The 17,868-nt window shown below is 32.0% G+C and overlaps 1 protein-coding gene across 1 annotated transcript; it reads right to left on the bottom strand.

Moving 5' to 3' along the window:
• Nucleotides 1-277: 277 nt before the first annotated feature.
• Nucleotides 278-17,760, bottom strand: LOC145327434 (uncharacterized). The gene is made up of 7 exons (XM_080170985.1): nucleotides 17,744-17,760; nucleotides 17,438-17,480; nucleotides 16,785-16,856; nucleotides 13,569-13,643; nucleotides 12,947-13,018; nucleotides 5,752-5,828; nucleotides 278-717 (listed from the first exon to the last, which is right to left on the bottom strand). The coding sequence occupies exons 1-7, from the start codon at nucleotides 17,758-17,760 to the stop codon at nucleotides 675-677; spliced, it is 399 nt and encodes a 132-aa protein (XP_080027111.1). The 3' UTR covers nucleotides 278-674.
• Nucleotides 17,761-17,868: the final 108 nt, after the last annotated feature.

The following is a 17,868-nucleotide window of genomic DNA, read 5'->3' as shown; positions in this document are numbered from 1 at the left end:
GATAAAACTATGAATGTAAATTTCACTTTTTAAAAGTTATATTCAAAATTATCTCCTTCAATAGTTAGGCCCTTCGTTTATAAATTCCTTTATACCCATTTGTATGTCCTTATTTTCTACCTTAAAACAAGTTTTTGCCGCTAAAATCTTTACTTGCCGCCAATTAGAGGATTTTTTTTATCCTTCTATGAATAAAAAGTCAAATATATTATATGCTAAGCCGCTAAAACTGTCCTTAATTCATATGAGAATGGTAAATCAAAACATAAAAAAACACTAAACTTTAAACAATTTTTATTTGTAAGAAGCAATCATTCAAATACAACATAACAAACTATATTCTAAAATAAGAAACTATAATCTTAACACATAAAATCATTATAATCTGACAAATGAATATTATTTTGAGTCTTAAAACTTTTATTTTAACAATATATAAGATGAATCAAATAAGTTTTTATTTTTAATCTAAAATTAAAGGTACACAATTTTTTTTTAAATGTAAGCTAACCAAGACTGTAGCAAAAATTAATTGTTTATTGCAATAAGACTTACTTCATTTAAATATTTTGTAATTTAATGACACTTAATGATTAGCAACAAAGGCAGTATTTGCATTGAATTAAACTAACATTGAAAAATAAAGATTCGATGATTTTTTTTTTTGGTTATTTTTATCTTTGAGACCAAGGATTTGGAGGCCTGTTCTGAAAACACCTACAATAGATAAAATAATTAATTTAGAAGTCAAAAATAGCGTAATTTTTACCATTGAAATATTATTGAAGTTTCTAATTTATTTAAAAGAGAAATTGAACAGTAAAACAAACAATAACACACTAAAATATACATATTACAAGAAGAAAGTAATAAACATTAAAAAATAATAATTTTTCATCATGTATATCCGATAAAACATTGTATCTGACATTTTATTGGGTTGGCTCATTGTTATTAGAAAAAAAACTTTGTTAAATCTTTCATTAACCGAAATATTTTAGTATATTAAATAAGAATAGGCTACATCAGACGTACTTACTGACATGTCCTACTTTTAAAGCAAGTATACTTTAAATATTTAAAACCAGAAGCAATTATGAGTAATAGAAGAACAGTTAAAAAGGACAATTTCTTGTTGAAAAGCCAATATAAAAGTTAGTATGTTAATGAAGTATTAGTAATGTTTTTCCTTAGAATTTTTTAATTTTCCTAAGCTTCTGGTTATTCTTTTTTTTTGTTACTAACTGCTACTTTGTCTATTTACATGATTCACTGGCCAAAAATGAATAATATTTTTCTTTGAATTTTTAACAAAACTTATAAAGTTTGATGAAAATTAATGTTGAAACTGGATGACAACATCTACAAAATCAAAGCTATAGAAGCTATGACAAACGAACATTAACTTTATAAGCAGAACATTAATTTGCCAGTCTAAACAAAATTGTACGTATATTTGTTGCAAAATTGTGTAAATACGGGATACTGTATGAGGACTTTTTTAAATATTTATTTATAGATATGCTTCGCTTATATTATTGCACCTTGTTGTCCTTTAATAATTTATTCCTTTAAGAACAAACTATACATAATTAAATCACATAGTCTTGAATTATTAATATATACAGTAGATCTTTTCATGAAAATACTCTTTTTCGAATTTTAGTCTTCTGCTAACCTAAAAAGTTACTTTAGGAGCCTAAAAATACATGTACAAAATTTCAGCTCTCTATCTCTACTGGCGACCTAGCGCCAGGCATGTAAAATATCAACAGATAACGGTAGCACGGCGGTTTTAACAATATCTCAGCAATGTGCAGGTTTTAAGCTCTTCTGCATATTTCAATTTAAACACATAAGGACAAAGGTATATTATCCCAAAAATCTTTTGTCAAAGTCTACTCTACACCTAGCGCCAGTCAGTTTTCCAAAACCATGCATTTTATACCTGTGAAAATAGAAATCGCCAGCGCTAGGTGTAGAGTAGACTTTGACAAAAGATTTTTGGGATATTATATCTTTGGCCTTATGTGTTTAAGTTGAAATATGCAGAACACCTGAATTCATCTTCCAAGCCATTTTCTAGGCATTTTAATTTTTTTTATGAAATAACGGGATTTCAAAACTGACCTTTGAAAAGGCCCAAAAAATATCTTTTTTTGTCCCTTTTTTCACTGCTTATAGTTACAACTTATTAAGATATTATGCTCAGTTAAAAAAATCGGCGCCTCCAGCACCAAAACCAGCAAAAACTGGCAGTTAAACTTCTGTGCCCCTACTTGCCCCCCTCTTCGGTAAACAGTAGTTATCTCAAGAAGTAAAAGAGATATCAACACACAGAAAGAAAGCTTTTTAAATAAAACTGAACTAAGTAACTATTACATATTTAATTTTGGGACTTTTTATTCTAGGGGCTTGTGGAGCAAAAGACTCACCAAAACACTAATAATATGAGTTCTGAGCTTATTTTTAAAGATATCAACCTGAAATTTTTTTTAAATCTTTTGTTACCATAATTGAACTCAGTAACATTTACAGATTTCATTTTGGGACTTTCCTTCTAGGGGCTTGTTTGGCAAAAGACCCCCCAAAACTAAAAATATGAGTTCTGGACTTATTTTTAAAGATATCAACCTAATTTTTTTTGAGAAAACTTTTTTCACATAGCCAAACTCAGCAACCTATACAGATTTCATTTTGGGACTTTCATTCCAGGTGCTAGTGGAGCAAAAGACCCCCCAAAACACAAAAAAATATGAGTTCTGAGCTTATTTTTAAGATTTTTTTAAAGAAAATGTTTTAAATAAAACTGAACTCAGTAATGATTACACATTTCATTTTGGGATTTTCCTTTGAGGGGCTTGTGCAGCAAAAGACCCCCCGAAACACAAAAAATATGAGTTCTGAGCTGATATTTAAAGATATCAAACTGATTTTTTAAAGAAAATTTTTTAACATAAGCAAAATCAGCAGGGGCGTCCAAGCTATTTTTTTTTTTTTTGGGGGGGGGGGTAAAATTTGCTTGGGGGATGGGGGGTAATCTGAAATCTGTTGGTAAACAAAATTTGCCCCCAGGGTAATTTTTTTTTTTTTTTTGGGAGGGGTTATTTAAATTTTATTAAAAATTTAGTATTTTTTATTTTTTGGGGGTATTCAAAATTGTTTACCCCTCCTAAATGGTTGATATCTTTAAAATAAATCCAGAACTCATATTTTTAGTTTTTGGGGGTCTTTTGCCAAACAAGCCTCTAGAAGGAAAGTCATAAAATGAAATCTGTAAATGTTACTGAGTTTGGTTATGTTAACACAGTTTTCAAACAAAAAATCAGGTTGATAACTCTAAAAATAAGCTCAGAACTCATATTTTTGATTTTGGGGGTCTTTTGCCCAACTAGCCCCTAGAAGAAAAGTCCTAAAATGAAATCTGTAAACATTATTGAGTTTCATTGTACAAGAGGGGGGGTAAAGTGGGGATTACCCCCCCCTCCCCAAACTAATTTGGGGATGCGCCCCCCCCAAAAAAAAAGCTTGGACGCCCCTGCTGAGTTTGGTTATGTTAAAAAAGTTTCCTTTAAAAAAATCAGGTTGATATCTTTAAATATCAGCTCAGAACTCATATTTTTTTGTGTTTTGGGGGGTCTTTTGCTCCACAAGCCCCTCAAAGGAAAGTCCCAAAATAAAATGTGTAATCATTACTGAGTTCAGTTTTATTTAAAAAATTTTCTTTAAAAATTTGGGGGTAAATTTTGGGAAGGTAAACAAAATTTGCCCCAGCCAACAGGTTTCAGGGGCGGTAATTACCCCCCCCCCAAGCAAATTTTACCCCCCCCCCAAAAAAAAAGCTTGGACGCCCCTGCTGAGTTTGGTTATGTTAAAAAAATTTTCTTTAAAAAAATCAGTTTGATATCTTTAAATATCAGCTCAGAACTCATATTTTTTTGTGTTTTGGGGGGTCTTTTGCTCCACAAGCCCCTCGATGGAAAGTCCCAAAATGAAATGTGTAATCATTACTGAGTTCAGTTTTATTTAAAAAAATTTCTTTTAAAAAACCAGGTTGATATCTTTAAAAATAAGCTCAGAACTCATATTTTTGATTTTGGGGGTCTTTTGCCCAACTAGCCCCTAGAAGGAAAGTCCTAAAATGAAATCTGTAAACATTACTGAGTTTCATAGAAGTCCAAGAGGAGGGGTAAAGTGGGGATTACCCCCCCCCCCCCCAAACTAATTTGGGGGTGCGCCCCCCCCCCCCAAAAAAAAAGCTTGGACGCCCCTGCTGAGTTTGGTTATGTTAAAAAAGCAGGTTGATATCTTTAAAAATAAGCTCAGAACTCATAATTTTTGTGTTTTGGGGGGTCTTTTGCTCCACTAGCACCTGGAAGGAAAGTCCCAAAATGAAATCTGTATAGGTTGCTGAGTTTGGTTATATGAAAAAAGTTTTCTAAAAAAAAATTAGGTTGATATATTTAAAAATAAGTCCAGAACTCACATTTTTAGTTTATAGGGGTCTTTTGCCAAACAAGCCCCTAGAAGGAAAGTCCCAAAATGAAATCTGTAAATGTTACTGAGTTCAATTATGGTAACAAAAGATTTAAAAAAAATTTCAGGTTGATATCTTTAAAAATAAGCTCAGAACTCATATTATTAGTGTTTTGGTGGGTCTTTTGCTCCACAAGCCCCTAGAAGGAAAGTCCTAAAATTAAATATGTAATAGTTACTTAGTTCAGTTTTATTTAAAAGTTTTCTTTCTGTGTGTTGATATTTTTTTTACTTCTTGAGATAACTACTGTTGGCTGAAGAAGGGGGCAAGTAGGGGCATAGAAGTTTAACTGCCAGTTTTTGCCGGTTTTTGGTGCTGGAGGCGCCGATTTTTTTTAACTGAGCATAATATCTTAATAAGTTGTAACTATAAGCAGTGAAAAAAGGGACAAAAAAGATATTTTTTGGGCCTTTTCAAAGGGCAGTTTTGAAATCCCGTTATTTCATAAAAAAAAATTATAAAGCCTAGGGAATGGCTTGGAAGATGAATTTAGGTGTTCTGCATATTTCAACTTAAACACATAAGGCCAAATATATAATATCCCAAAAATCTTTTGTCAAAGTCTACTCTACACCTAGCGCTGGCGATTTCTATTTTCACAGTTATAAAATGCATGATTTTAGAAAACTGACTGGCGCTAGGTGTAGAGTAGACTTTGACAAAAGATTTTTGGGATAATATATCTTTGCCCTTATGTGTTTAAATTGAAATATGCAGAAGAGCTTAAAACCTGCACATTGCTGAGATATTGTAAAAACCGCCGTGCTACCGTTATCTGTTGATATTTTACATGCCTGGCGCTAGGTCGCCATTAGAGATAGAGAGCTGAAATTTTGTACATGTATTTCTAGGCTCCTAAAGTAACTTTTTAGGTTAGCAGAAGACTAAAATTCGAAAAAGAGTATTTTCATGAAAAGATCTAATATACAGTTTATAAAATAGCACATAAATTGTTAATGTTGTCCTAGGAAACAAAATTCAAAAATCAGATGAATCAGATAATTACTAACTGTTATAGGAATCATCATGCACAGTAGTTAATAGGACAATTCTAACATGAGAAAAGAGCTTACCGTTACAGAAATAGTTAAAACATATGTTTAATAAAATTCGTCAATATATCATGTTTTTATACCTTTTTTGCATTTGAAACCTAAAGTAATTTATTGGTCATGATTTAATTTAGAGAAAAGCTTCACATGGGTTATATTTACCTTTGTTTATCAATCTGAAGTGAGTTTTCTTTACATCTCTCCTCTCTTTGTAGATTTAATTTCACTAGATGCAAATCCTTAAAATAAATCAATTTATATAAATATTTTTTTATTCCAGGTTTAAAATTGATTTGATAGGTTTGGTGTCTAAAATTTAAAAGCAAGGATTAAAACATTTCAATAACAAAAAGCAAAATAATGTTTACATTATTTTGTAAGTTAGTCGAAGCTAGCTCTTTATAGTGCCTATATAAAAGAATATACAGGGTGCGGCACATAAATCCGGACAAATTCTAATTTTTAAACAAATGAACATAAAATCGTCAATTTTAAAGATTTTATTGAATTTTAAAAACTGGGAAGCAAAATAGGTATATTACTAGTAGATTATTCAACAAAATCGCCGCCAGCCTCAATCACCGCCTCTACCGGCCTCCTCAACCGCCGGCAGGTCCAGGTCAAAATGTACCTGTCCAAGCTGGCGTAGTTCTCATTGATAGTGGCAATGAGGGAGGTCTTTGTGGTATGGGCACGTCTATTGGTGCATGCTTCAAAGTAGCCCCAGGCCCAAAAGTCCATTGAATTAAGATCGGGCTGCTGGGAGGCCACATTTACTTAGGAACATGAGTAACCGCCAAATTGACAAAATCCATGTTTTTGCTCTCATTTGGGCTAGGATTTAGCTACAGTGAACTTTAAGTACTCAAAATGCGTGTCTCAATGAGCTTAAGACACACAAAAAAATTTTGGGTCAAATTTCCAACTCCTTTCCTGTCGGGCCCTACTGTTTGTAATTTCTTAAGGCTCAAAATCTTGAAAAATCGACCTCATTTCGGCTAGTATTGAGCTAAAATGGCAAAATGTGTGTCTCAATAAGCCTAAGACACTCACAAAATTTGGGGTCAAGATTCCAACTCCTTCCCTGTCGGACCCTACGTTTTGTGATTTTGCTCATTAAACCACCGGCGCATTTGGAATGAACCCGGTATTAGTGTCTTAGAAATTATCTTAGTGACGTAAAAAAAATAGGATGTGTCGATACTACTAGGATTTTTAAGAATTGTTAATATAGGCCTGAAATCAAGATTTTTTGTGCTTTTAAAAAATATTAAAAATATTTCTAAAATTTCTACATTATTTTTGCTCACTTTTAAAAAACAAAATCAACTTTTTTTTATTTTTTTTTATAAAATTATCTTTCAAAATTGAAATAAGATTTATCAGCTGATATTGTACTTCTTACATAACTCAAGAGTTGACTTACAATGTGTAAATATTTTATAGATTATTTAGCAAAATAATAAAAAACCTATATGTAATTTCGTGATTAATAATTGGCTTAATCTTACATTAAACATTGAATGATTTTAAATAATTTTCAAATATTTGCTTTTATAATTATACTTATTGTATAAACACCTCATAAGTTAGCGCAAAATGCCATATATTTTATCACATATGAGCTATTTTTTAAGCCAGCTTTTTAGTCAAAATTTCAAACCAATAACAATTAAATCAAAAGATATTAGGTTAAAACTATATATAAACGAGAGTAAAGAAATAAGATATTGCTATCAACAACAACAAAAAAGGGTTTTGTCTAGTTTTTGGTAAAAATAACGCATATTTATCATTTTAAATTAAAGCTATCTTTTCAAGATTACATCTATAAATTCGTCTGTATTTTATAACTTATACCTGAGGTGGATACTTAAAACATTGTCGACGTCTTGAAGTCTTGTAGTCTTCAAGTATTTTGGCAAAAAGTAATTCTTAAAAACTTTTTCTTGAAGAGCTACTCTTTGAAGACAAGTCTTCAAGTAGGTAGTTGAAGACGTCTTCGAAGTGTTCTCAATTTACATCGAACAGTGTGTGTATGTTAGTCTGTAAAATAGGCACTTTCCTTCAGTAGGAGGTCATAGGGGGACAAACAAGTATTTTTACAAATTTTTTTATTTAAATATTTATTTAATATTTCCACGGATAGTAAAATTAAATATCATAAGTTTATTATCAATTGCTATTTTCCGAGGGACCAAAGCTTTATTTTATTATTCATTGAAAATTGTTTGTTATACAATACAATATCCAATTATAAATGGTTTTATGCTATTTTCTACCCTTCAAATATAGAGTTCCTAAATGCTAGGTGCAAAATCGCTTGTGATTTTCATTTTGAAAAAATGTAAAAAAAACTTAAGAAAAAAAGTTGTGAACTCTTATTAATGACAGAATACTAGGTGGGAAAGCAGTAGGATTTTTTAACGGAAAATTACGCGAAACTATACAAAACTTGACGTGTCTTCAAACGTGTCTTGAATTGTTTTGTTTTTAAGAAGAGGTAAAAATCTAACCTCGACTCGTGGAAGACTGAGTCGTCGAACGTGTCTTCAAGTGTTTTTGATGTTTTTAAGTATCCACCTCTGTTACCATGAAAAATCGATGAACTGAATTTAGTTTCCGAAAGTGTGCGTAGCTTCCGCGTCCTATCTCAATATTTGCTACTAGCTAAAAAAGCTTCAAACTTAAATCAAAATTTGAAAAATTAAAATTTTTGAATGTATAATGTATAAATCGTTTATACATTAAATCGCTTTTCCATTTGACCGGAGTCGCTGAAAATAGGGTCTGCAATAATTGGGTTATCTGCTGTACACTTTAGGAAACTAGGGCTTGAATAGGAAATTTATTTCAGCTGATCGAAAAATCAATTAATTTTCCATAATAATTTTATTTCTATATTAAATTTAGAGACAGCTAATTTTTCTTTAAATATAATGAGATGTTTATCAGAAATTTTTAATTAAGCATAATAATGTATATATAAAAAAGACAATTACGAATAAAAACAAAACAATCAATTATTAGATTATTTATATCAATAAATTTAACGGAATTTGAACGTAATTGTTAAAAAAGCTAGCTTAAACAGTTTTGCCATTAAAAAATAACCTTCTTTATGAATGGTACATTCTAACAAGGGTAATGATATCCAGTAGAGCAACATATTTAACAAATATGTCTTTAAATAATCAGTCAATTTAACAAATATCTTTTTAAAATGCATAAGTTATATTACCTCTCACAAGATTGTTTAGTCCTTTGACACTGTACATAATTATTATTTGATTGATCTATCCTTAATTTTTATTCATATTCAATTTTATTGTTTGTATATAAATATTTAATACCTGTATTATAATACGGTTATTATTTTTTTTGCTATGTTTTTATAAAATAAATATCTAAGCAAATGTTACCAATTCTTATAATTATCTGGAATTGAAAAGAATTACTTTCATTCGGTTGCTAAAAAGAGGAGAAAAAGAAATGTATTGAGTCAGATAGTAGCCTTAACCTGTACAGCTTTACATTTATTTCATAGATAAATTGAAATTGAAATTAGATAAAATTATTAATTGATTTTAGATTATTAAACAAGACATGTTAGAATTATCCTATCAATTTCAAACTCTTCATGATGATTCCTATGACAGTTAGGTATAATTTAGAAAGCAACTCTATCATTCTTAACAGAAAGTCAGTACGTCCATTTAAAACATGCTTTGTGTGTTTTTTGGCTGCTATTGAAGAAAGACAACTGAAATTTTAAGTGAAAAGGTCTTTTAAGAGGTGTTTTAATGTATTTTTTTTTACAGTAGCTTTTGATGGATTATTTTAGGTTAGGTTAGGTGATTGCCCTGCAGGGTTAGGAAAATGGCCCCGCATGGATAGAGCCCCCCCCCCCCGCAGTGGCTAGAAATAGGATAAAATCTACTGTGAAAATACCAAGAAACGTCCCTTAAGAGGCATTGTCATGAAAGGGACTATACCCAAGATATATGTGCATCTACTTAACGACTTCCAAAATTTGAGGGTGCCCTCAAGTAATCACCCCTTCCCCCCCCCCCCCTGCATCTACTCTATACATTATTTTGTCTGTCTGACTGTCGGTCATGCTTAAAAAACCTTATTGTTGGAGAAATGTTATTTTCACGACTGCTTTTTTAGATAGCCAGCTGTAAGTTTAAGTCAAGATACCTTATATTTATAAAGATCTGCTCCATATATTTATTGTCTGTCTGTCTGACAGATATACTTAAAAGGACAATTTAGTTTTAAAAGAAAAAAATTTAAAAAATGTTGGTGGTTTTTTTTCTAAGCGCGTGAGGGTGCAGGTACCCTATCCTAAAATAGTTATAAACCTTCCCATGACCTATGACCTATGTCCCTGCAAAGGAGAAGCATATTAGTTAGGAAGATCCTTCCATATAAATAGACACACACACACAAACATTCTTTTACTTTGATATAAGGATTAGCATTTTGTTACTGTATCCTATTACTAGCGGCTACGCCTTAGAGGCCTCTTGGGGCACTTGAGGAGGAGAGAGTCCAATTTAATAAACCAATTTATTTTTCTAGATTTTAAAAGAAAAAGACAAACAAACAAACAAAGAGACAGACAAACAGACATCCTGTTACTTTATTATATCCTATTATATAAATTAGTAAGCTAAGCTTTTTTTGACTGTAGCAACGGATCTTGTTAACCGCTGAACCTAAAGGGTTCTTCTTTACAGTGAAGCTTATTATAGGTATAGAGAAGTTTATAACTATTTAGTAAGAGGGCTCTCCACTCTCCAAAAAAAATAACACCTAGAAAAAAAGTACCATCTCCGCAATTTTACTTCTTTGTTTTAAAACTTAAATTGAAAATTGGAAGAATGAACTTTCTCCCTTACCACCCTAAAAGCTTCTAGTGATGTTACTGCTAGTGATAATATATTATAGTTTATATCAACATAATATGCGGATTTTAAGAAAAATTTAATCAAATATGCGGACTTTTTTCAACCTTTTTTTGACAACATTTATTAGACATATTAGAATTATACTATTGATTTCAAATTTTGCACGGAAGTATGTCCTTTTACTGTATGCTATATTTACGCAATTTTGCAACAAATTTATGTGCAATTTCATTTAGACTTCAAAATTAATATTCTGCTTATTAAGTTCTGACACTCTAGCTATTGTGCGTTTGTTCTACCTTCTGATTTTTGTGCTTCGTTTTTATGGATGTTGTCATCCTTGTCTAGAAAATACAAATTAATTAATCTATGGTAGAAAGTACAGAGAGTATAAATTATTTCCTACATTTTCTTTATCAATTATCAATTATTATCAATCACCTCTATTATCCATCTCTTTTTTAGGGGTTACCTTTCCCACCTCCCCTCTAATCCCTCGTTTTTAGTTACGTCACTAAGATAATTTCTAAGACACTAATACCGGGTTCATTTGGAATCTGCCTTGTTGAACATATGCGCGGCCAGCTCGGTGTACACGTCCATCTTCGTCCAAAGATTTTTTTGTGCTAAAAGGTCATTACCTAAGCTTTCTATAGTGGGGTCAAACGTCCTGATTGGTCAAGTAGTTTTGACGCTATGGCCTTTTAAAAAATGTCCGGATTTATGTGCCGCACCCTGTATATTATAATATTTGAAAACTTTTAGCCGAAGTATCCAATGGCATCATCCATTACTCTAATATAACGTCATTCGGAATACTTCGGCCAAAAGTTTTTTTTAATTTTTACTCCCTTTATACCTATTACTAGCGGCTTCGCCCCTAGCCTCTTTTCTAACCAATTTTCGTATTTTAGATTAAAAATAAAAAAATAAAAGAAAAAAAAATTTGGGGGGGGGGGTAATTATTTTTTTTTCTTTTTTTTTGGGGGGGGGGGGTTAGTCGACTCCACTATTTTATTTTTAGTTTTAAAAAGAATTTTTTTTTTTTTGGGGGGGGGGGTATTTTTCATTTTTGTGGGGGTTAGAGGTTTCCCAACCCCCAAGAAAATAGTTATAAACCTTCCCGGGAACTATGAGAAGCTACCCTGTAAAGGAGAACCCGATTGGTTTAGCGGTTAGCGAGATCCTTCGCTACAAACAAACAGACAAACACACAAACAAACAGACAGACATCGTTCTACTTTGTATTATCCTTATAATAAAGTAACAGGATTGATGTTTGTCTGTGTGTTTGTACCGAAGGATCTCGCTAACCGCTGAACTGATTGGGTTCTCCTTAACAGGGTAGCTTCTCATAGGTCGTGGAAAGGTTTATAACCATTTTGGGGGAGGGTACCACCACCCTCCCAAGAGAAATCGCCCCTAGAAAAAAATACCCCCCCAAATTTTTTTAAAAAATAAAATTTGTTTTAACTCAAGTGTCCCTAGAGGCGTATCCGCTAGTTATAGATATAAAGTAGTAAGCTTTTCTGTAGCGAAGGATCTCCATATCTGCTGGAACGATTTAGTTCTTTTTTACAGTGAAGCTTATATAGTCCCAGGAAAGGTTTATAACTACTATGGTGGAGGTTAGCTCCACCATTCCAAGAGAAATCGTCTCTAGAAAAATTACCCCACTCCCTAATTTTTTTTGTACATTTACTTTTTAAAATTTAATTTGAAAATGGGGGAGCAGGTAAACTTCCATCTCAAGTGCCCCTAGAGGCTTCTAATGTCATAGACACTAGTAGGCACTATAAAGAGCTTGATTAAACCTTGATTATTCATACAAATTGAGATAGTTAGACTTTTAGTTGTTTATGGGTATTAAGGCAATGGTTCAAAACTTTATTACACATTCCACATACTGCAGTTATACCAAGAAAACATGACTAAGAATTTAGTTTGCTTTAAAAATATTATGACAAAAATTATGTTTATGATTCAGACCATTTATAAATATTATTTTAAAACTGTTTAAATAAAAAAAAATATATTTTTGTTTTAAAGGTTCCTATAATGCTTAGCAGGAATCTAAATGGATTAGACAATGGCCGATGAAATGATATATTGTACATCCCCAATGATGATACACAAAATTAACCCCTTTAAAAAAAATTAGTAGTTGAAACGTTTGGAAACTCAACTCAATGAACAACCTTTATCCAAATTTAATAAAAATTCCAAAGTTGGTAACGCAACGAATTAGAAAACGTCACTATAAAACTTTGGGGACTAGTACAATAAACAGCCTAATATATCCCTCCCTCCCTGAATGCTTAGTCTTTTTTTAGGATATTTATGGGAAGTTTTAACCTTTATCTGAGGCAAATCAAGATTAACCTAAGTTTAACTAAAAATAAAAGAAAGAGTTATAATTTTAATGTTGAATATTAGTTTACCTGTAAAGCAGCTCTTGCCTCTCTTAGCTTTCTATTGAGCTGAACTATACAGCTGTCTACATCACTGTCATCCTGCGTATAATAAAGCTTTTTAAAGTGTCTATAAAAAAGCCGTCATACATGGCTATCATTGGTCAATTGAAATTTTTACTGGTTTGCCATTGGTTAATTAGATGGATTCTGGCCTGCCATTGGTATTTTAGTCTTGGTATTGACCTATTATTGGTCCTTTGTATTATATGACATCATTTTTTTTTATATGCACTATAAACGGCGTCATAATCAAGAATATATATATGTAAATTGTAAATAATAACCCTCCCTCACTTTTTTCTGAAAAAAAAACAAAAAAAATCCCTTACAGGGGGTCTTCGGGACCTTTACCTCCTCAGTACCCTGACACTGTAGGGCTACCTAGTACCCAATATAACCTAACCTAACCTGACATACAGTAATACACAAAGACACTAACTACTAAACCACCCCAACTTTATTTTCAATTTTTATAAAAATAGGTGGGAGGGAGGGGTGTCCCAGTGCTAACGAGGATACTTTGTGTTGATAAAAAACTTATTTTTTTTGTGTTCAAATATTGATTGATTGGAATTAGGTGCTTACTAACCTGATAATGATTATTATTATGAGTTCTTGGAGAATAATAACCAGAACTTCGGTAGTTATACCTCACTCTTCCCAACTGTATAAAGATAATGATTGTTATTATGAGTTCTTAGAGAATAATAACCAGAAATTCGGTAGTTATACCTCACTCTTCCCAACTATATAAAGATAATAATTGTTATTATGAGTTCTTGGAGAATAATAACCAGAACTTCGGTAGTTATACCTCACTCTTCCCAACTATATAAAGATAATGATTGTTATTATGAGTTCTTGGAGAATAATAACCAGAACTTCGGTAGTTATACCTCACTCTTACCAACTGTATAAAGATAATGTGATTATTATGAGTGCTTGGAGAATAATAACTTGAACTACAGTAGTTATACCTCACTCTTACCAACTATATAAAGATAATGATTGTTATTATGAGTTCTTGGAGAATAATAACCAGAACTATGGTAGTTATACCTCACTCTTTCCAACTAAATAAAGATAATGATTGTTATTATGAGTTCTTGGAGAATGATATCCAGAACTACGGTATTATACCTCACTCTTTCCAACTATATAAAGATAATGATTGTTATTATGAGTTCTTGGAGAATGATAACCGGAACTACGGTAGTTATACCTCACTCTTTCCAACTATATAAAGATAATAGTTGTTATTATGAGTTCTTGAAGAATGATATCCAGAACTACGGCAGTTATTTGGGTGGGTCGATTTTGGAATTTCACATTAGTAGACATTGGCAAGGGTTACTGGGCCAATTTAAAACCCTGTGAAACTTGAAAGGGGTTTTTAATCCAAAAACAACGGGTGCGCAGGGGGTATAAAAACAAAAATTGAAATTCCTTCCAACACAGGCATATTGCATATCAAAAAAACCGTTTTGAAAAATATTTATTCAGTCTGAAATGATTTTCAAATAACCTACCAAAATGAACATTTTTGACTAAATCAGCTGTTTTTAGGTACTTAATGAGATCTTATTTGAACTAGGAGCAATATTTTTCAAAACGGTTTTCAGATTCGTAATTCATTTTGATATGCAACATGCCTGTGTTTGAAGGAATTTAAATTTTTGGTTTTATAAGGGGGTGGGCACTTTTTATACCACCCATGCGCCAGCAGCCACAAGAACCAAGTCACTTTTGAAACTTGAATGGGGCTCATCATACATATATATGACTTCCGCAACTTATGATCACAGTAAAATCTAAAAAAAAGGGTGAAATGGACCCACCCTAGTAGTTATATCTCACTCTTTCCAACTATATAAAGATAATGATTCTTATTATGAGTTCTTGGAGAATAATAACCAGAACTACGGTAGTTATACCTCACTCTTTCCAACTATATAAAGATAATGATTGTTATTATGAATTCTTGGAGAATAATAACAAGAACTACGGTAGTTATATCTCACTCTTCCCAACTATATAAAGATAATGATTATTATTTTGAGTTCTTGTAGAATAATAACCAGAACTACGATAGTTATACCCTACTCTTCCCAACTATATAAAGATAATGATTATTATTATGAGTTCTTGGACAAATAATATCCAGAACTACAGTAGTTATACCTCACTCTTCCCAACTATATAAAGATAATGATTACTATTATGAGTTCTTGGATAATAATATCCAGAAATACGGTAGTTATACCTCACTCTTCCCAACTATATAAAGATAATGATTATTATTATGAGTTCTTAGAGAACTCGTCCCAACTACAAAAATGTTTCAGATGGAAAAATTATTAGATTTTGTATAAATTACAAGTGGTTGCACCTCTAGCTTCTCTTTAGGAGTTATTTTAGGAAACCATAGCCTAAAACATTACAAGATTTAAAACTAAAAATTTAATAACACAAAGCTATAACAGGATCTAGAAATAAAATGGAGAACTCAATTGGTTCAGACGTTATTTAAAGCTATAGCCAAAACAATTCTACTTTGTATAATATTATTATATGTATAAACACATTTAATTTTTTAACTATTTATTGGTGGAATACATATGTTTCTCTATAAAAATAGATCATCAGTTCCAATTAAGATGTATAAAATAAGAGTTAAAAAGATATATGTCCATGCATTTTGAATCCTTTTTAAAGACTAAATGAGAAAGAAGTGTTAGAAAATTGTGCCCCCAGCGGTTTTTTTTTACTGCCTATATCCTCTTGGGGTTGGGGGGGGAATTAGCATCTTAGAATATTTAGTAGGTATGTACAATTATATAGTTTTTTTAAAATTAGGATTTGTAAATATTGTTAGAAATTATTACTCTGCAGGGTTTACATAGTTGATGTACTGAAAGTTTTTACCATGCGAGGTTTACAATGTTGTTGTACTGAAAGTTCTTACCCTGCAGGGTTTACAAAGTTGTTGTACTGAAAGTTCTTACCCTGCGGGGTTTACAAAGTTGTTGTTCTGAAATTACTTACCCTGCGGGGTTTACAAAGTTGTTGTACTGAAAGTTCTTACCCTGCGAGGTTTACGAAGTTGTTGTACTGAAAGTTCTTACCCTGCGGGGTTTACAAAGTTGATGTGCTGAAAGTTCTTGCCCTGCGGGGTTTACAAAGTTGTTGTACTGAAAGTTCTTACCCTGCGAGGTTTACAAAGTTGTTGTACTGAAAGTTCTTACCCTGCGGGGTTTACAAAGTTGATGTACTGAAAGTTCTTACCCTGCGAGGTTTACAAAGTTGATGTACTGAAAGTTCTTACCCTGCAGGGTTTACAAAGTTGTTGTACTGAAAGTTCTTACCCTGCGAGGTATACGAAGTTGTTGTACTGAAAGTTCTTACCCTGCGGGGTTTACAAAGTTGATGTACTGAAAGTTCTTACCCTGCGGGGTTTACAAAGTTGTTGTACTGAAAGTTCTTGCCCTGCGGGGTTTACGAAGTTGTTGTACTGAAAGTTCTTACCCTGCGGGGTTTACAAAGTTGATGTACTGAAAGTTCTTACCCTGCAGGGTTTACAAAGTTGATGTACTGAAAGTTCTTACCCTGCGGGGTTTACAAAGTTGTTGTTCTGAAATTACTTACCCTGCGGGGTTTACAAAGTTGTTGTACTGAAAGTTCTTACCCTGCGAGGTTTACGAAGTTGTTGTACTGAAAGTTCTTACCCTGCGGGGTTTACAAAGTTGATGTACTGAAAGTTCTTACCCTGCGAGGTTTACAAAGTTGATGTACTGAAAGTTCTTACCCTGCGGGGTTTACAAAGTTGTTGTACTGAAAGTTCCAACTCAAGTATCACATTCTTCAAATCACAGGTCTCCTAAATTTATTTTACAAAGAAAATGTAAAAAATGTATATTGTTTATAGCAAAGCTTTTCTATAACTAAGGTCAGTCTGTCGGTCCAAACGTCTAGAAAAGATACCTTTCTCGTTAGTTTAGGCATGTCAAATCCATTTTAAACTTTGCATGTGATAGTTAGGTACGATTTAGAAAGTGTAGCAACTCTGTAATATATACCAGAATTACCGTACGTCCATTTAAAACTTGTTTGATTTTTTGCTATATTGCTTTTGTAATATAATTATCCGATTGATCTGATTTTTGGAATACTTATTCCTATGACAAGAAAGTACAATGTTATAAGTGAAGCATCTCTATAATTAAGTCCTAAAAATTTAAGTATGTTCTTAAACATTATCCAGATTTTTCAACAAATTTACTCACAATGTTTCGATTTTTATATTTTATATTCTTTTTATTTAGTTCTGACACTCTACAAGTGTTAATGTTCTTTTGTACTACCTTTTCAGAGCTTGTCTTTTATGAATGTTGTGATCCTTGTTGATATTCAATTAAATTTACTGTTTCTGTTATTTTCTAAAATCTGAATATAACTTACATTGTGTATTTCTTTTACTCTGTTTCTTATTCTCTCCTTTTCCCTTAAAAATATAAACAAGAATGATTATGTTCCATAGTAGCAACGGTTTGGTTGTAGTAACAGCTGAGTAAATTCCATTTCGCCCCATAGCGCGATGGAATGACGGACTGACGGGTGGACATAGAGCAGCTTGGCTGTCAAAGAAAGAAAGGGCATAAATTGAAGAAAATAGAGAAAAAGGAAGATGATGAAATAGTACAAACATTAGCAAAGAAATATATGGTATGTTTGAATTAAAATAGAGATTGTAGCGCAGGTTTGCACGGTATTCTTACTTTCATTGCAGTATTTGGCTTGTCATACCCAGTTTAATACAAAATCAAGCATCTTAATTATACTAATGAGATACAAACATTTTTAAAATAGCTTTGCAGCTTTGGTTTAAAAAA

The sequence above is a fragment of the Acartia tonsa genome, chromosome 9 (assembly GCF_053477335.1).
Source record: "Acartia tonsa isolate MP-2025a chromosome 9, ASM5347733v1, whole genome shotgun sequence".
In the NCBI taxonomy this organism is placed as follows: domain Eukaryota; kingdom Metazoa; phylum Arthropoda; class Copepoda; order Calanoida; family Acartiidae; genus Acartia; species Acartia tonsa.
The sequence above is the reverse complement of the archived record's forward strand: the minus strand, read 5'-3'. Positions and strand labels throughout refer to the sequence as shown.

Coding starts and splice junctions, on each gene's coding strand:
- LOC145327434 (XM_080170985.1), bottom strand. Junction 16,857..17,437: donor GAGTAAAAGAAATACACAAT/GTAAGTTATATT, acceptor AAATAAATTTAG/GAGACCTGTGATTTGAAGAA. Junction 13,019..13,568: donor ATAATAATAATCATTATCAG/GTTAGTAAGCAC, acceptor TATTATACGCAG/GATGACAGTGATGTAGACAG.